The sequence below is a fragment of the Camelus dromedarius genome, chromosome 8 (genome assembly GCF_036321535.1).
Source record: "Camelus dromedarius isolate mCamDro1 chromosome 8, mCamDro1.pat, whole genome shotgun sequence".
NCBI lineage: Eukaryota > Metazoa > Chordata > Mammalia > Artiodactyla > Camelidae > Camelus > Camelus dromedarius.
The window spans coordinates 3,786,665-3,804,775 of NC_087443.1; the positions used below are offsets into that span (position 1 = coordinate 3,786,665).

At 50.0% G+C, this 18,111-nt stretch overlaps 1 protein-coding gene and 1 long non-coding RNA gene across 3 annotated transcripts; both read left to right on the plus strand.

The window, feature by feature from the left end:
- Positions 1 to 308: 308 nt before the first annotated feature.
- LOC135321781 (uncharacterized) lies at positions 309 to 3,424 on the plus strand. The gene is made up of 3 exons (XR_010381817.1): positions 309 to 808; positions 1,624 to 1,967; positions 2,720 to 3,424. It is a non-coding gene; the product is annotated as an uncharacterized LOC135321781 (long non-coding RNA).
- A 10,339-nt stretch (positions 3,425 to 13,763) lies between these two features.
- On the plus strand, positions 13,764 to 17,626 carry IRF2BP2 (interferon regulatory factor 2 binding protein 2). Of its 2 annotated transcripts, none has more exons than XM_010979784.3 (2): positions 13,764 to 14,947; positions 15,525 to 17,626. In XM_010979784.3, the coding sequence occupies exons 1-2, from the start codon at positions 13,894 to 13,896 to the stop codon at positions 16,238 to 16,240; spliced, it is 1,770 nt and encodes a 589-aa protein (XP_010978086.3). In that variant the 5' UTR covers positions 13,764 to 13,893; the 3' UTR covers positions 16,241 to 17,626. The 2 variants fall into 2 exon arrangements, with proteins under 2 accessions (XP_010978086.3, XP_064343924.1); XM_064487854.1 differs by having other exon boundaries at positions 13,764 to 14,899.
- The last annotated feature ends 485 nt before the right edge of the window (positions 17,627 to 18,111 follow it).

The following is an 18,111-nucleotide window of genomic DNA, read 5'->3' on the forward strand; positions in this document are numbered from 1 at the left end:
CAGGGCATCTGATTCCCTTGTTAAAAGGCATCTGGTACATTCCAGGAGGAGTTGTTTTCAGAACTATGTGTGTGTTTGATGTTTGGGGGGGCTTGATTCTTAAGCCTGTTTTCCAAATAAAGTGAAGTTTAGACGGTAACGATAAGGAATTTCAGATCTCAGATGAAGCGAAGGATGGATGACAAGTCAGGCAATCTTAAAGAGATTCCAGGAAGAGCAGCAGGGCTCGGGTGTCAGGAAGGTCACGCGAAGGGACAGAGGTGAGGAAGTGCCCGGACGTCACAGCTCCAGGCAGGGCTGCAGCCATCCACTGAGCGTCCACGGTGCGCTGTGTGCTGAGCCCTCCAGCCTGGAGGACACGGCGGGGCGAGGGGGAGGAGAACAGATAAAACACAGTCATGGGGACTTCTCAAGTTCTTAACATCTATAAATTCAACAGGTCCAGGATGTTACTTCAAGAGCTAAAGTGAGAAAAAAACTCAAGGAGTAACAGTGGCGGATGACTCAGAAAGGATCAGAGATAAGAGTGTCTTCGAGATGGTCACAATGAGGTCACTGGCGCTCTGGTGAGAACTGCTTCCTGGAGTGGTGGGTGTGGAAGGATGCTGAGTAGCAGAGGCTGTTCCTAAAGTCAGATCTTGAAGTCTGGCCCCGGAGCCAGAAGAACTGGTTGGTTTTAGATCAAGCGCCTGCTTCAGCCTCGTCTGGAAGTAGCTACACAGTAACAGCCAGTGTTTACAGAGTCTTGGGTCAATTACTCCGCCCGTCAGCTTCTGCCGTCAGTATGGGTTTTATGCCCATTTTACAGGTAAGGAAAATGAGGCACAGAAAGGGTAAGTGACTTACCTAGGATCACACAGCTGGTACAAGTGGGAGCACAGGAGTAAGAACTCGGGCTCTGCCTCCAGGTCCTGGGTGATATCGACCCAGACGGAGTGGCCTCTGCACACATTAGTAAATCTCACCTTTATCTGTCACAGGGTTTTATGGTTGTTATTACGTCAGTTTACAGAAGCAAGCAAGGTACAGGGAAGCCACCTGCCTGTGTTCACACAGTGAGGTGGCAGCAGATGCAGAACTGCCACCCATCACACAACATGACTTAAAGCCTCAGAGAGGCTGCGGACAGGGATCCGGAGCTCAGCACTGCGTGGACTAGAGCCATCAGCCCAGGGGAAGCTGGGACCCTGCATCTGGTAAAAAGAACAAACATTTAGCCCGTCTCCAACCCATATCTGTCTCTGCCTCCTCACGCCCCCAAAGAGGAGAGCTTTCCTTGAGAAGAAATGACTTCGTTCTCTCTGGATATTTAGAAAATGCTGGGGTTTCAAAGCCTTTCCCCGTCAGACCCAGATGGTCTCCCCTCTTTGGCCAGATGGATGGAAAGTGCATTCTGAACCAATAACATGGCTACCTAACATTATTTTAAAATATATTTTAATCGTATCTAATAATTATATAGGACACATTGGTCATACTGGTTTTTGTTTTGAGTTCCTAAGAGGAAAAACACAACCTAAGCATAAAGGGCTGTGATTTGCTTCTTTTTTTATCATAAGTTAATGACATTAACTTATCAGCATGGCATGTGTGTATCTGACCTATTGGCCTTCCTCCATCCAGTAAGGAGAATGCCTGCTTTGGAGGCGTGTGCACATGGACAAAGGGAACTGGAAGTGTCCCTGCCCTGATGCCTGGGTGATAAACCTAGGCCCTGGCTTTGTGACGGCAGTAAATGCTGCTTTTAAAGTTGCCACAGCTTAAGGAAAATGGTGGTGACACATTCATCGGAGAAGCTGAAAGGCAGACAGTGTTATCAGCTGAAGAAAAATCGTGGTGTCAGCTTTGGTTACGTTATGGATGCCATGGTTGGGGATAAAAAGAGGTACCCGTGTCTACCTTTCCAAAACAATCTGCGCGTCTTTAAAAAGCATGTGTTGGTGACATTTTTAAAGACCTAAAACCATGTAAGTATGCTCGAGAAACTTACTATTTTTTAATGATCTGGTAAATTACAGACTATATAAAGTGGTTGTATTTTTTTAAATAATTCTGAATAATGGCCTCCTCATTTATCTTTTTTCTAAGGGATTCAGCAGCTTTCCATATAGAATGTTTGTAGAGCTCTGTAACAGACACAAATGGCCATTAGCAGTAAGAGATGATGATTATGGGGAATTAACGTGGAAATGACACTGGGCAGGGAGGCCCCGACGTCAAACCTGTGCATTTATCTCTCAAAGTCCTCTCCTTTGGCATCCTGGTATGAAACTCAGGCTGCCTGGTTTTGCTCCTTGACCTCATTCTATGTCTTGAAAATGTACTGTGTTCCTGTGTGGTTAAGACAAGAATTTACCAGTCATTTTCCCTCCTGACCTACCTATTGTAAAACAATCTACAGTGATTTGCAACCTTTGCTTTCCTTCAGGACGACACAATAAGCTGCCACCTCCTGTGCTCCACTGGGGGTAGGGGTGCAGGGTGGGAGTTGGGGGGGGGACGCAGGCATGGAACCCTGGCCTTGGAGGTAGTTGTGGGGGTGCTGTTCCTCCCAGGCACCGTCCCAGGGGCGCCTGAGGATGCGGTGCTGGCTGCCGGCCAGGTAAATTGGAGGCAGTCCTAGAAGTAAGAACATCCATCATGCTTAGTGAGATCTTCGGTTGTAACGGCTGCCTTGAGCCTCCAGACTTTTTTTTTTTTTTTTTTTTTTTTAATAAAGCTCCTCCCGGTCCTGAAGCACTCTTTCCGCCTCTGCTGCCATATGTTTTTCCAGCTGGACCTCCACCAGTCTTCCGCTCTCCAGAAAGTTCTCATTCATTCAACCCAAGGGTATCTCAATGGCTTTTCTGAGGACTGCTGGAAGTTTCAGCAGGAGTCCTGGCCACATGGAAAAATACAGCTACTTGAGCTTACAGATGAAGGTCTCAAATTGGGAGTCTGCCCTCAGGGGCTGTGCTTTCATTATTCAACTTAAATTTGGAGAAATGTAAATAAACATATTTAAATGTGTGAAACTGTATAAGAAAAACGTCCTTATTAGCCTGCACTTTCAGTGATTCAGACGTCCTCACCAAATCCAACAGCAGGGAAATTTAAGAATGGTTTTTGTTCTTTAAGAACAGGGTTTTTTTGTTTGTTTGTTTTGGTTTTTTTTGTCTGAGGACTGGAATCCACCCACGTGTTTACTCTGACTAGCCAGTGACCTCCGGACCTTGTTTTTCATTGTTCATCTTCTATTCACCTGGGGCACCGCGGGTGTTTTCGCTTTTCCAGATGCTGTTTTTCAGACTGGTTGATAGAACGGCTGGAGTGACCACTCTCGGATACACTTTGGAGTTCCGGCCTCCGGGCCAAGGTTCACTGTCCCCAGTCCTAACCCAGCTGCGGGTTCTTTGTGAGTCAGACTTGGGTGATGCCCTGTCGGTCGTCTTGCCTTTGAGTGAGTCTAGAATTCAGTTCCTCATCCTCAAAAGCCCTAACTCAGATGGAAACCGGTCACACATTCTCTGTGGCAAACTCTCCTTGGAAGACACTCACCAGGAACTGGGCTGTAGGCATAAAGCTCTTACTTTATTGATGTATTCATATTTGATTTACAGGCAAAACTGAGCCCACTTCCATATTTTAATAGTGTCCATGACTTACTGGCAAGTCTTCGACTACACTTCCCGCGGGCCCCCACCCCCAGCTCACGGCCCCTTCTCCCACTACTGTTTCCCCAGCTCTCCCCCAGATCTTTCCTCATCACCTTCACGCTACAAAATCTGCAGGGGCAAAAATGATGCCTCCGATAAGATAAAGCGGTCTCCAAACAACCCACACTGGCGGTATAAAACCCAAAATTTTGACAGTGTTAGTTTGGGGAGGCCAGTGGTATTCAGGGATAGCTATGAAATTGTGCGATCTGATTTAGTCAAGTATTTTTCAAAGCGGGCAACAGACAGCAATATCGTGAGGAAATCACACTGAATTTCACTTTCTTTCTGGTTTGCTGGCTTCACCGAAGGCTGAAACAAGAATATAATTACAATATTTCTAAACCGATTGTGTAACCGCTCTGAAGTTTGACAACTTGACTCCCCACATTCATAATACAAGTGGTGAATATCTGGTAGGTTACCCATTAAACGGCTGTGACAGATCGTATTTCTGGTTAATTGTTAGTTCCTTATGACCTTAGACTTTGCCTGTGTATTTAAGAACACCATCTGTTGTCTAGGGTAGCAATACTACGTTTTCACATGAGGATTACTGTTCTTACTTCGTAAACAACAGTGCTCAGTTGGAGGCGTTGAAACTCTACCATAGGATTATTTAAATTATACTACCTATGGAAAGCTTAAAAAAAAGAAACTGACCTTCTTGTCCATGCTAGCTTTATTGGCTTCACCTAAAATGTCATAATTTATATACCATAATAAAACCATAAAGAAGATTTACACATTGCTTTCTTGGTCTGCAAAACGAAGTATTTGAAAAGAACTCTGGCTCTGTTACACCTGTCCTGTTTGTCTTCTTCCAGACTAGTTTCTCATCGAATGTTTCTGAGAAATTTCCCAATAAAACATAATTAAAAAATAATTCCCACAAAGTGAAATGAGATGACACTTTTTCTTTTCTTTTTTTAAACAGTCACCCAAGATTAAGCCTCTCTTGTTTGGGGGGCATGTTGAGAACCCTGCTGGTGTTCAAGAAATATTAAAACATCTACTAACATGTGGGCTAAGATAAGGCAGATGTTGACGGGGTTTTAAGCAGGCTACCTTTGTCTGGGACTCGCAGACAGTGGCACCTGGGAAATGCACTCTTGGGGGACAGGGTGAAGGGTGGGGAGGGGCAGAGCCTTTACTTGAATTTAGCCAGGCCTGGGCTGTACCCGGGTACTAATTTACTGCAATTCTCCAATCCATGAATCAGAACTTCCAAAACACAGAGGCTCTGCGGAGTGGGAGAACAGGCTTGCGTCTAATATCTCCTGCACCCTTTCTGCATCAAGAGAAGGAAACTGCACGCACTTGTTCATTCATTTATTTGCTTCTTAATCCATCCCCTGCCCTTGTCCCAAAAGGAGCCGAGGTGAATGGAAATGACTGTTTAATGTGACTCGGGAAATGACAGCTCCTTAGAGGTGAAAACTTTTTCACAGTAACTGTAATTTTTCATTCCTTAACAATGGTGACACTTTAAAGAAGCAGGACTGAGCTTTGGAGAATAAAGCATTCTAAGCAGTGTGCGTCTGATTTCTGAACTGACTTTTGTTACGAAAACTGGGACAAGGCTCATAGGATTGATCATTATAAGCCCAGCACCCACAACTCTGGACGCTTCACCGAGTATGGTTTTTTTGGTGTTTGTTTGTTTTTTAATTACTTGGAATGGGAGAGGTTGGCATGAACACCCACCATGTGAAAATAATCAAGAGGCCGTCCGCCAACAGAAAATAACTTTGAAAGTAAGGAATGTGGAATTGTGGGCCTAAACCATTTGACAGCTTCCCCAAAAGGCACGTCCTGACATGTTCTCAGTGTAAGAGGGCTTCGGCATTCCAGCTTTTAGAAGAACGTCTCCTGTTACAGCTGAAATTTGCCGCTTATCCTTTTCCACGCTCTGAATTCATGGAATCTGGAAGTCCGATTCCAGAACTCTCATTTTAAAACCTATTGAGTCATCTTTATATGAAAAGTAAAGAACATGGCTCTTTTTTGATTTTTGAAGAACAGCTGAAATGAAATGTCCACACACAAATGCTTCCCAACACCACCATTTTTGAAATGCACAGAATTTAAGAAATTTCATTTAATTTTTTAATAATCAGACCCAAACAGACAAAAGTCTTGTAGAAAGTCATGGATGTAACACTTCACTACAGTTAAGAAAATCACAACAAATTTGAAAACATCAGAAACATCAGAATTCCTGGAACCTATTCCTTTACAAATTCAGTACACAGCCAGTGAAGAAGCCACACAGCTAGTAAGCAGTGGAATCCTGGGTGACAATACAAAAAAAAAAAAAAACAAGAAGCCTCAAAACAAGTTTCTACATACTGCTGACCTGTTCAGCCAATGCCTGTCAGTATGTGGAACTTTTCTTCCCTTTTCTTCAACTGAGGCTGTCTTGAGTAACCTGAAAGGCCTGTGGGTAGTGTATTGAGTCTTTGCCCACCATATATACATATATATATATAATTTTATGTATATATAAAATAAGGCAGTCTTTTGTGGAAAGAATTATGTTCACAAGCCTGGGACACTTTAGTTGGGCATGTGAATACTGATCCACACGCTTCTGCCCTGCCTAACTTCAACTAAGTAGAGACCGTGGTTAGACACTTCTCGCCTGGGATCTGAGCCCAAACCCAGCAGACGTAACAGACGTAATGTTCTCAGACGACCTGATGATGTGGTGGCCATTGAAGCTCACAACTTTATTTGGTAACACAGTGCCCCCCAAATAGCGGGCAGGCACTTACGGTCGTCCCTCTGCTTTGGTTTGTGATTCCGTATGTGTCAGAAGAATGCTGGGCTTGGGTCTGCCAAATTCTCTTACTCCGGTCACCCCCCGCCCCAGCCCACCACATGAAGGGTCAGAGTGGAAATGGTGCCATGTTCAACATCCCCTCTTCCACGCAAGTGGAACCCGGGCCCTGAGAGTCCCCGCGCCCTGCCTGCGGTCACACGGCAGCCGCATGGAGAGCAGCCATGGCCCCGCAGCCCCCTCCCGGGCAGACGTGTACATGTATGTAAAAAAGAACCTGCCGAGGAAACAGAAATAGGAGGCAGCCCACCAGTGGGCTAAAGAAAGAACTACAGTCCGGGGGACGCGAACTCTAGCTGTTTCCCTGCACATTCTCTCCGTCTCAGGGCAAGTTCCTCACGGGCTGGTGCCTGTTCACCAAGTCAGCAAAGTGAACAGACACCAAGGCCTCAGCCAGCGTTCAGAACAATCAACTGGTCTGCTAACGCAAATGTAGGCAGACAGGCAGGTGGCCAGACTGGGAGCCGTCCGAAAAGTATCCACGATCTAGTGACATCTTAAATCCTGAGAGATGACACCCCGAGGAGGTTCACACGTGCTGGGCCCCAGGCATGTTTCAGAGCCAACTGTACCTCTCAAGAATTTGCTTGAAGGGCTGAGGAGGCCTGCTAACAAGTCCATCAAGGTTCAGACCTGGATTTCAGGACTGGCACAGCATCTTAGCTGTGACTGGCGTTTCAGTAAACGCGCTGTATTCGGGCAGTCCCTTTAGGAAATCTCTTTCTCTATTTCTGTCCACCAGAGGTCCTTTGCTAGGGCTCAAACCCAGGCTCTCTGCTCCCCTGTTTATAGTTTTCTTCTTCCCTGTATGAACTTCAGTTCTGAGTGTGAATCTTAATTCTCTCAATGGGTTTGTACGCCCCTTGGCAAAGAGGTATTACCACGTGGGCACAGGAACGGATGTACCAACGCACAGACACTCACGCGAATTAATAAATTACAGCCCACAGTTAGTCTTTTAAACTTTCCTTCCCTTTTTCCTTCTGCAGGGAGTTCTCTGTATCTCCTTTATACATAAAAATGACCAAAAAAAAAAAAGTTTGGAGAAAAGTTTATTGTTAATGTTTAGATTGCTGGCTACCTTTGGACTATCACCTATGCATAAAAAATAATTGTCTTAAATAACAACATTACTTTGTGTGTGTGTGCTAAACACCTTAGACCACAGCAAGTCAGGTCACAGCAAGTCAGTCACCAGAACAGACTACTGAAACCCCACTGGTAAAGGCCAAATTTTCCTGCTGACTGGCATTTTTTTGCAGAATATATTTGCATCTTGTCAAGAGAAAGACAATCTAGTTCATACTGGCTAACTTCTGTCTCATAAGAAATGCAAACAATAAGTTATGAATCATTTTGCCTCTTATAACCCCTTTCTAATGATGAAATCCTATGAAGTATCTGTCTTCATGCTTTTTCCTTTTCAGTGCCCTGCAGGCCACCATATTTACTTGTCTGACTGCAAAGTAGCCAGGACTGGGGTCCTACAACAGGAATTAAATGATTTCACGAGATTTTTCTCTTTGTTTTTCAGGAAAATAGGTCATAAAGAGATGAAGATGCAATGTTCCGATATGGTGAGTGACCAAACCATTTCCTCGCTCAACTAAATCCCAGAATTAAATTTTTTATCCAAACACCAACATCAATTTTTATCTATGGTTCATAAATTTTATCTAAGGTTCACCAGCCCAAAATGGTTTGCCATTTAAGGAGTCCCACACAAGGCAGGGCGTGGCGGCAACTGTCCCTCACCCCTGCCATATTCCTCTGTCTGTTGTGACGGTTTATTTTTCTTTGGATTGCCTGTCCTATGCACTACACTAGAATTTTCCTTTTTCCTATAAATACAGATTTAGATGAAGCAAATTTTAACACTCCTTTTGTTAACACTCACGAATGTGAACACTCTTCTTCTAGGTCTCTAAACTGTGCTTACACAACTTTTTAAAATGCAAAATGTAAACAGAATGTTCTAGACTATAGCCTTAGAGAGAAATACTCATACCTGGGTATCAGTACTGGTGCTCACCTTTAATGTTACTGTCAGCAAACCACTTAATCTTTCAATATCTTAGGTTTTCAGCTTCTGAAAAAGGATGACAAGAATAGAATTTGTGCTCAAAATAACTTTTCAGAATGTCCATATGAAAGACATAATAAATACAAAGCTATCACATTATTCTTAACCTTTTAGAATTGTAACAGCTTCTACTTTTTTCCTTACTCCTGAATATGTATGTAAGAAAGTTACCAAGTAGTCAAGCTAATGAGAGAAAATATACCATTTTATTATTTTCAAACATTATCCATGAGGTTAGTTCACTATTTTGTCAGTGTCTGCCTCCTGATACCTTCTAAAAGATTTTAGCGAGTGTCTTAAGTATAAGTTAAGCTCGCATCCAGATATTATTTCAGAAAAGTGCATTTCATCATGCTCTTTCCAAAAAGTCAATAGGAGGGTTCTGGCATCAAATTGCTGTTGAATTCCTTCCAGTTCTTTTACAAATTTCCTTGCAGACTGAGCGGGTGTGTGACCTCAATCTCTCCTCTGTCTGTATTTTTCACTTAGCTCTTTAAATTCTGACACAGTAAGTAGTTAACCTACATGAAGACCCCAAATTTTACTCTAAATGGGGACCTGTACGTATGTTTACACATTGGCTGGTGACGAATAGCTTCTGTGTGTAATACGTGGATGATTAAGAGCTCCTGTGATTTTATTTGGCCTGATTCTTAGACCCTCCACGGAGAGTTTATCTCGTCCACATGCAAAAGTCTCTTTAATATCCTAATGCTTTCTGTGTACAGGGGAGGTAGGCTACAGGGAGAGGTCAAATGGAGGAAAAGTATTTCTAAAAAAGTTTATTTGCAATTTCAAAACTAGTAGAACAGTCTCATAAAATGTTATTATTTAGAAGAAAGGCTCTCATATCTATTACAGAAGATTCATTTATGTCATGACTCTCCACAGTGCGTGCAGATGCCGTCATATAAGTAAGTATGTTCAGATACATATTTGTAACTTTTTCAAAGTGGAAAGCCCTGAATATCACACATGCACTTCCAGGCTTCTGGTACTTCTCCTGCCCAAGCAGCCTAGGATGGTATCCACAGAAATTCAGATGACATGTGGTTGCATTTTTTTTTCTCCTTCAAATATGCCAGGGTCAGAGTTTAAGACACTTTGGTACGGTTGCCACATCATGTTATTAATAGAAACTGCACTCTAAGGAATGAAGGCTGTGATTCCACGTGTGTGGATACAGGGTGAAACGCATGAACTCAGCAGTCCCTGGGAATACCACGTCCTGGATAGCACCCACGCACTGCCGGGGCACAGGGTGGCAGTCCTCCCACCGCTACGCTGTCCTCGGGGCAGAGTTTCATCAAGGTCCTCTGGTAAGAACCACGGCTTTATACTGCCCTGTCGACTGTCAGGACAGGGCTGCGGTGTTTTAACAAGACCGTCTCAACCAGAGTATGTTCTGAGGACCAGATTCTCATTTTAGGTGTTCTAACACTCACACAGTGGAAGCCCACGTCAGTCTCAGTGTGGGGGTCAGATCTGTTCCACCCACAGAGCTCCTGCTCAGAACTGCTCCCTTTGGTTTACCTTCTAATCACTTCCCTTACTCCAGCTTTTGATCGTATTGTACTGAATGGCTTTCCTTTTGCTCCTAAACTATGATTTTCTTTTTCTTTTTTAATCTTAGAAATTAGAGCTGGAAAAGACTGTTGCTTCATCTCATCTCAGCAGGAGTGTTCCCCTTAGACTATTTCCTTTAGCTCTTAAGACTAACTGCAGCATTTCAGTGTGCTGGTTGAAAGCCAGCTTCAACCCACTGCCCCGCCAACACTTCACTGAGCATCTGCCTGCCCCTCCACATATGAACCTTGTGGGAGCACACTGCAGCCAACCCGGTAACCTTGACTCGGGGTGGCAAAGATTCTCATGATTCTCTTTTGAAAGGACCTGCAGCCTTTTAAGCAAGAGGGCAGAGTCTACGTGACTAAAACATACCAACTTCCTCTTTCATAAGTCATCACATGATGAACTACAATTACAATTCCTGCCTTGTCTCTGCGAATTGCAGACGCATTGCCTCACCCTAGAAACCCTGCTCCCGTGTGTGGAGGAGGAGGCGGCTCTAACTGCTGCAGCAGCCGCTTTGGAAGGGATCCAACTCCAGTCTGTGCCGGGAGGGAGGGCAGTGGGTGGAAGACGAAAACAAAGCTATGTTTACTTAGCATACATCGATAAAGCTGCTTGGGAGCTCCATGAAAGGCCAGGCAGCATGAAAGCCTTTTGATACAATATAAGGAATTGCTGCTCTGGATCCAGGGCCAGCCTTAACCCCTGGGATCCCGGACCCTTTTATGGCAAGAGACCGGAACTAAAGTAGCCTGTCCATTCTCCAGCAGGCATTTCGTTAGGGAAGTTACAACAACTCAGTTTCGACATGAAACTGGTAGTGTGAAATAAAAAGGAAATGCTCTTCGTTTGGAGAACAAAAGCTCTGTTCTACAAAAATCCTTTCCTTAGTACCTCTCAGGGCAGAATTGGTATCTTGGTATTTCTATTCTGGGATGGAGCCGACAGGCTTTCCCTCGAGGGTATTACAGTGCCCGCTGGCAGGTAAATGAATATAATCAGGCCGCAGCTCTAACTCCGAGTTGTTTTCTTTTAATATTTCAACCGCTGCCTGCTGGGGCCATTTCTTGGGGGTGTTTAGCTGGCTCATCCCTGCAGCACAGAGCCTGGGCCTCACCCCCTTTGGAAAGTGGCCTCGAAGGTGAAGTCACGTGCCAGGATGAGTGGCACAGGGTCTCCAAGGAGAGCCATAGGTCCTGAAAAGGAGCTTGACAGCAGGGACCAGGAGGGACCAAATTCACTGGCACCAACTGCCTGGCAGAACAGGATCGGGGTCCTCCTCTCCCGTCTAGGAGAGGGTGAGGCAGGACTGTAAGTGCAGGGCGAGATCAGGGAACAGATGGGGACACCTTTATGGCAGGCGCACCTTCTCTGGAAATCCCCAAGAGAAGACATTCACGGTTCGCCTGTAAAAACATTTAAGTCTGGCATTGCGATTTCTGTGCCATTTTTGAACAGTTTTTTTTTTTCATGTGCTTTAAGCAGCTCCCTCCACTGTTTCTCTAAGGGTGTTTTTCCTCTTCCTTGTGGTTAATCCTTTGAAGCAACCTGGCATTTTCAATAGCAACAACTAGAGAGAAACGTCAGCAGGATTTTTTTTTTCTTTTCTCCACCTACCAATCCAGTCGTAGGAAAGATAATATAATTAGTACCCTGTTCTTCCCACACTTAACCAGCTCATTCCAGTCTCGGGGAGAGATGTGGGCCTGTTTTCCAACAAAGGAAGCTCCAGAGGCCGCCCTTCCAGAGTCGAAGTGTAAAAGTCCCAACTGAGAGTGACTAAGCCCGCGTCTCTTAGGAAGACTAACGACCAGCCATAAGTGGTTTGCCATACCACACGCCAGCTCCTCCTCCCGATAAAAGTATGCAACTCAAGTGCTCAGTTCAGTCTGGGCAGAGTGCGTGGCTGCCAACAGTGGCAGAGCGCGGGGACCCGGCCGGCAGCGCGGCCGCACCTCGCCTTCGCGCAAGGCGGGCCTGAGCTCCCACCCGCCGGGGCTGAGCCCAGCCCGGGCCCGCGGTGGGCGCGAGTCCGCCCTTGCCCCGCGACGGCGCCACGGGGGCCCACGAGGCCCGCCACTCACCCCCACCGCGGGCGCTGACCCCGCGGCGGCTCGTGCCCGCGCGTCGCGCCACCGTGAGTCCAAGTTTGGCCTCGGGGGCGGGGCCTGGCGGCCCGGAGTCGCGGCGGGGGTGGGGCCTGCGCGGTGACGCGGGCGCGCTGGCCGCAGACCCCGGATCCCTGGAATGTGCATTCGTTCAATGGGGCCGCCGGTGCCAGCGGCGCCGAGTCACGTCCGCGCCGAGCGTGCGCACTGGGAGGCGGCGACGGCGCACGCGGCCCGCGACCCCGCGACCCCGCGACCCCGCGCCCGCCGCGCCGACCTGCGGAAGGCGGCCCGGACCCTGGGCCGGGAAGAAGGGAGAACGGGCCCCCTCATACTGCGACCAGCGCCCTCCCGGCAGGGCCCCGGGAAACGCGGTGGACGCTGTCCTCGGCCTGGGAGTAGCGCTCCCGTTAGCTAAACTTCGGGGCCAGCCGCGCGTGCGTCTTTCCCAATACTAACCACGGCGAGCGTGGAAGCACTTACCAAAGAGTTCAAATAAAACTCCTTTGAAAAAATGTGAACCACGCTAGACTCAAAGTCCCCATCCTCAAAAGATGATTGACTGAACAAGTTACAAAGTGGCCCGCTTTTCAGAACATGAGTTGGAGCACGATGTGGCCCAACGGCCCGAGAAGGGAGGGAACGAGGTCTCAGTAGTCGAGGCAGCCGAGCGGGTGGAGGAAAGCCCGCCATGCTCGCGGCGAGCTCACGTCGGGGACACGGGGACACGGGAACACGGCCGCGGCGAGGGCGGGCGGGCGCCGCGGAGCCGGCTCTCCCGGCAGCGCTCGTTCCCCGGCGGGGGGAGGGGGAGGGCGCCGGCGCGGGGGAGGGCGGGCGCGCGCGCGAGGGGAGGGGGCCCGCGCAGGCGCCTTGCGAGGCTGTCGAAGAATCAAGTCTGTAGAAGTGGAGCGGCCGCGGCAGCAGCAGCAGCGACGGCGGCGGCTGAGCTGAGGCGGGCTGGGCGCTGACGCGGGCGCTGGAGAGCGGCGACGCCAGGAGCTGTGAGAGAGCAGCGGAGCGACCCGGGGCCCGCGCCGCGCCCGAGCTCCACGCCACCCGGCCGCCGCCGCCGCCCCGGCGCGGCATGCCCCGCCGCTCGGGCTGAGCCTGCCCCGGCGGCCGCCCCCCGCCCCCCGCCCCCCCGGCCTCCCCGCCCCCCGCCCCGCACTCCGCGCCGGCCGCCGCCGCCGCCGCGACCTGCTGCGCTCCCCCGCGCCCGCGCGGCCCGTCTTCGCCCCGGTCTGGAGGCCCGCCGCGGCCCCGGCCGAGCCCCCGCCGCCGCGCCCGCCGCGCCGCGCCGCCCCGCCGTCCGCCCGCGCCCAAGCCCGCGCCGGCCGGGGGGACGTGCTGCCGCGGCTGCAGCCCCTCGCCCCGCGCCCGCCGCCCCTCGTGCACCGGGGGCGCTGCGCGGGCGCCGAGCCTTCGCGGGCTTTGCCGCCGCCGCCGCCTTTGCGGCCGCCGCCGCCGCTGGTGGGGGAGCCGCGGGGTTGGGGGGGGAGGAGGGCGCGCGTGGTGCCGGCGGGGAGCGGCGGCGCCCCCTCCTCCGCCTCCTCCGCCTCCTCCTCCTCCGGCGCCGCGGGCTCCTCGGACATGGCCGCGGCGGTGGCGGTGGCGGCCGCGTCCCGGCGGCAATCGTGCTACCTGTGTGACCTGCCCCGCATGCCCTGGGCCATGATCTGGGACTTCACCGAGCCCGTGTGCCGCGGCTGCGTCAACTACGAGGGCGCCGACCGCGTCGAGTTCGTCATCGAGACGGCGCGGCAGCTCAAGCGGGCGCACGGCTGCTTCCCGGAGGGCCGCTCCCCGCCAGGCGCCGCGGCCCCGGCCGCCGCCAAGCCGCCGCCGCTCTCGGCCAAGGACCTCCTCCTGCAGCAGCAGCAGCAGCAGCTCGGCCACGGCGGCCCCGAGGCGGCCCCGCGCGGCCCGCAGGCCCTGGAGCGCTACCCCCTGGCGGCCGCCGCCGCGGAGCGGCCCCCGCGCCTCGGTTCCGACTTCGGCGGCAGCCGCCCAGCCGCCGGCCTGGCCCAGCCGCCGACGCCGCAGCCGCCGCCCGTGAACGGCATCCTGGTGCCCAACGGCTTCTCTAAGCTGGAGGAGCCGCCCGAGCTGAACCGCCAGAGCCCGAACCCGCGGCGCGGCCACGCCGTGCCGCCCACCCTGGTGCCGCTCATGAACGGCTCGGCCGCGCCGCTGCCCGCCGCGCTCGGCCTCGGTGGCCGCGCCGCCGCCTCGCTGGCCGCCGTGTCCGGGGCTGCGGCCGCCGGCCTGGGCTCGGCGCCGCCCGCCGACCTGGGCGCCCACAAGCGGCCGGCGTCCGTGTCCAGCAGCGCGGCCGGGGAGCACGAGCCCCGCGAGGCGGCGGCCAAGGAGAAGCCGCCGCCGCCGCCCTCGCACCGCGGCCCGGCCGACAGCCTGTCCACCGCAGCTGGGGCGGCCGAGCTGGGCCCCGAGGGCGCGGGCAAAGGCCGCGGGCCCGGCGAGCAGGACTGGGTCAACAGGCCCAAGACCGTGCGAGACACGCTGCTGGCGCTGCACCAGCACGGCCACTCGGGGCCCTTCGAGAGCAAGTTTAAGAAGGAGCCGGCCCTGACTGCAGGCAGGTTGTTGGGTTTCGAGGCCAACGGGGCCAACGGGTCTAAAGCAGGTAGGGGCGGCTGTGGAGCCAGGGGGTCTAGGGGAGAAGAGGGGCGGAGAGCAGAGGAGGGGGTGCGCTTTCCATTCACCATTCTCCCCCAGCCCCGAAACAACAAACACCCAACTTCCTGCTCTGCCTCAGGCGGAACCAGCGCTTAGTGGCAACGTGTTCATGTGCTGAAGCAGCATAACAGAGATGAGTCAGACCAGGCTGATAGGCACTGACACAGGATTTTCCTTTCCCAGCACATTCTTGGATGGGAGCATGAGGCACCAGTCACCTTTTAACCTGGGGGGGGGGGCGTTCACAATCATATGCACAGTTGACCAGGGTACCTGCATGCGTGTGTAAGAATAGACAGGGACAGGCCGTTTTCTGTGTGTCTTTTCCTTTTAACTGGTATAGTGCCTCAGAGCCCTGTAAGTCTGTTTTAAGTGGCACGTGTTCTTGAAACTCATGTGAGTTATACACCAGCTTTGGGGGAATAGGCATTCTTTGGCGAGTTTTGTTTCATGTTAGTAAAAGATCTTTTAGTGCCAGGTCATTTATCCCCACTCTTTCCGTTTTATTTTCTTTGTTTTTCCAGTTGCAAGAACAGCAAGGAAGAGGAAGCCTTCTCCAGAGCCGGAAGGTGAAGTCGGGCCCCCTAAGATCAATGGAGAGGCCCAGCCGTGGCTGTCCACGTCCACAGAAGGGCTCAAGATCCCCATTACGCCTACGTCCTCTTTTGTGTCGCCACCACCACCCACTGCCTCACCTCATTCCAACCGGACCACACCGCCTGAAGCGGCCCAGAACGGCCAGTCCCCCATGGCAGCCCTGATCCTAGTAGCAGACAATGCGGGGGGCAGCCACGCCTCGAAAGATGCCAACCAGGTGCACTCCACTACCAGGAGGAATAGCAGCAGCCCCCCCTCTCCGTCCGCCATGAACCAAAGAAGGCTAGGCCCCAGAGAGGTGGGGGGCCAGGGGGCAGTCAGCACAGGAGGACTGGAGCCAGCGCACCCTGCCAGCCTCCCGGACTCCTCTCTGGCAGCCAGCGCCCCGCTGTGCTGCACCCTCTGCCACGAGCGGCTGGAGGACACCCACTTTGTGCAGTGCCCGTCCGTCCCTTCGCACAAGTTCTGCTTCCCTTGCTCCAGACAAAGCATCAAACAGCAGGGCGCTAGTGGAGAGGTCTATTGTCCCAGTGGGGAAAAATGCCCTCTTGTGGGCTCCAATGTCCCCTGGGCCTTTATGCAAGGGGAAATTGCAACCATCCTTGCTGGAGATGTGAAAGTGAAAAAAGAGAGAGACTCGTGACTTTCCGGTTTCAGAAAAACCCAATGGTTACCCTTAACTAGAACTGCTTGAATTGTATATATATCTCCATATATATATATATATCCAAGACAAGGGAAATGTAGACTTCATAAACATGGCTGTATAATTTTGATTTTTTTGAATACATTGTGTTTCTATTTTTTTTTTTTTTTGACGACAAAAGGTATGTACTTAAAAAGGCATTTTTCTCTTTTGTTAACGTTATTAGCATATCTCCGTGCTTTATTACCCCGGTGACAGTTACCGTTCGATGTAGGCTGTGACTTGCGCTGCTTTTTTAGAGCACTTGGCATATCAGAAATGCTTCTAGCTGTATTTGTATGCACTTATTTTAAAAAGAAAAAAAAAAGCCAAATACATTTTCTGACATTGTAAGATTGCCTTACTGTCTGTTATTCCTTATCGCTGGCCCCTTTCTCAGGCTGGAGGCCAACTGGTGGAGAAGGAAAGGAAGTGAGCGAAAGGGGCACTGCTGTGAAGCGGGCATGCCACTGGGCAGTGTCACCATGTTCCCCCCCATACATTGTCCTTTTAGAGCAATAGGAAGTAGATTTTGAGTCTTTCTCGATTTTGTTCTTAAAGTTCGGTTGTTGGGATATTGATGACTGAGAGTTGCTGCTGAGAGATTTTCAGGACTGTGGTTTGGGGGAGGGGGGATTTTTTTTTTTTTAAGGCAAAGTTGACCACTGTTCACTGCCCACGTGATCAGTTGTAAGATTACAATGCTGCATGCAAGTTGGTTACATAATACACAATTCAGTGACTCAAGGCAGTGATAACGGATGGTGGTGTGTACAAGATGGCACTGCCATCTTTGAACAGAGCCTGGCTCTGCAGCGCCACTCGGTCTTTCGGAACATCCTGGAGCTCTGTCTGTTGTTTGTCGTTTCCTTTGAAAAGAGTCGAAAGACAAGTTACAGTCCAGGTGAACTTGGAGATTGTGGGATTGGTTTCGTTTCTGTTTTGTGTTTTGTTGTGTTTTTTTTTAATCATTTCCCTGTAGTGCTCTGGCTGTTGATACTATCACCTACACCCTGTTTCTAGTGCGTGCTGAATACAGTATGGTACAATGACAGTAAGAGCGCATGGGGCTGCCAGGACGGCCCGTGGGCATATCAGTGACAGCCCAGACGGGGGTGGAGGAAACCTGCAATTTCCTTCGTACATGTGTTTGAAATACCAAGTGAATAATGCTGTTCTTCTGGAAAAAAAAAATGATTAGTGAAAATTCAAGAAAGGGTTTGACATCATAAGCCCCACCTCTGAAATTATTTTTAGAAGCCTTTTGTAAACTAATTTCTTTTGATCACTCTTTTGCATCAGCAAAATGATTTTTTTAAACCAATAAATCATCAGTTACTAGAATCACAGTGATACTGGTTTTTCTTTTGTGCTGTTATGATTTTTAACATTGACAGGAACACTAAAGCCTTCTATGTTCAGGTGTTTGTAACTTGGCCCTCTAATTAGGCTGAATCATGGCTTCAAGGTCTACCACTTACGTGTATCCTTCACAACTGAGCTTCTGTTTTAATCTGAAAATATAGATTGTTACCCACTTTGGATTCTTTTTCAGTTATGTTTTTGTCTTTCTTTTTTAAATTGCTTGAATACTTTTTAATGGTCGAGTTATTGACACTTGAAAATCAGATACTGCACCAGATACAGTATTTTTTGTGGTGTTTTTAATGAGTGCACCTATTATTAATGCTGTGCAAATTCATGTTACCGGTCATTGTTATATTGCAAACAGGCTTGCATGATTAACCAGTTTGTTACACTTTTTTTTTTAATTGGAGTATCTATGACTCAGATCAGACTGGTTTCTCTTATGTAAATGCACACATGCA

Excerpts from the sequence above, each read along its gene's own strand:
- IRF2BP2 (XM_010979784.3), top strand. The coding sequence starts at position 13,894 with ATGGCCGCGGCGGTGGCGGTGGCGGCCGCGTCCCGGCGGCAATCGTGC. Across the intron at positions 14,948-15,524 it reads GGCCAACGGGTCTAAAGCAG|TTGCAAGAACAGCAAGGAAG; the intron begins GTAGGGGCGGCT and ends TTGTTTTTCCAG.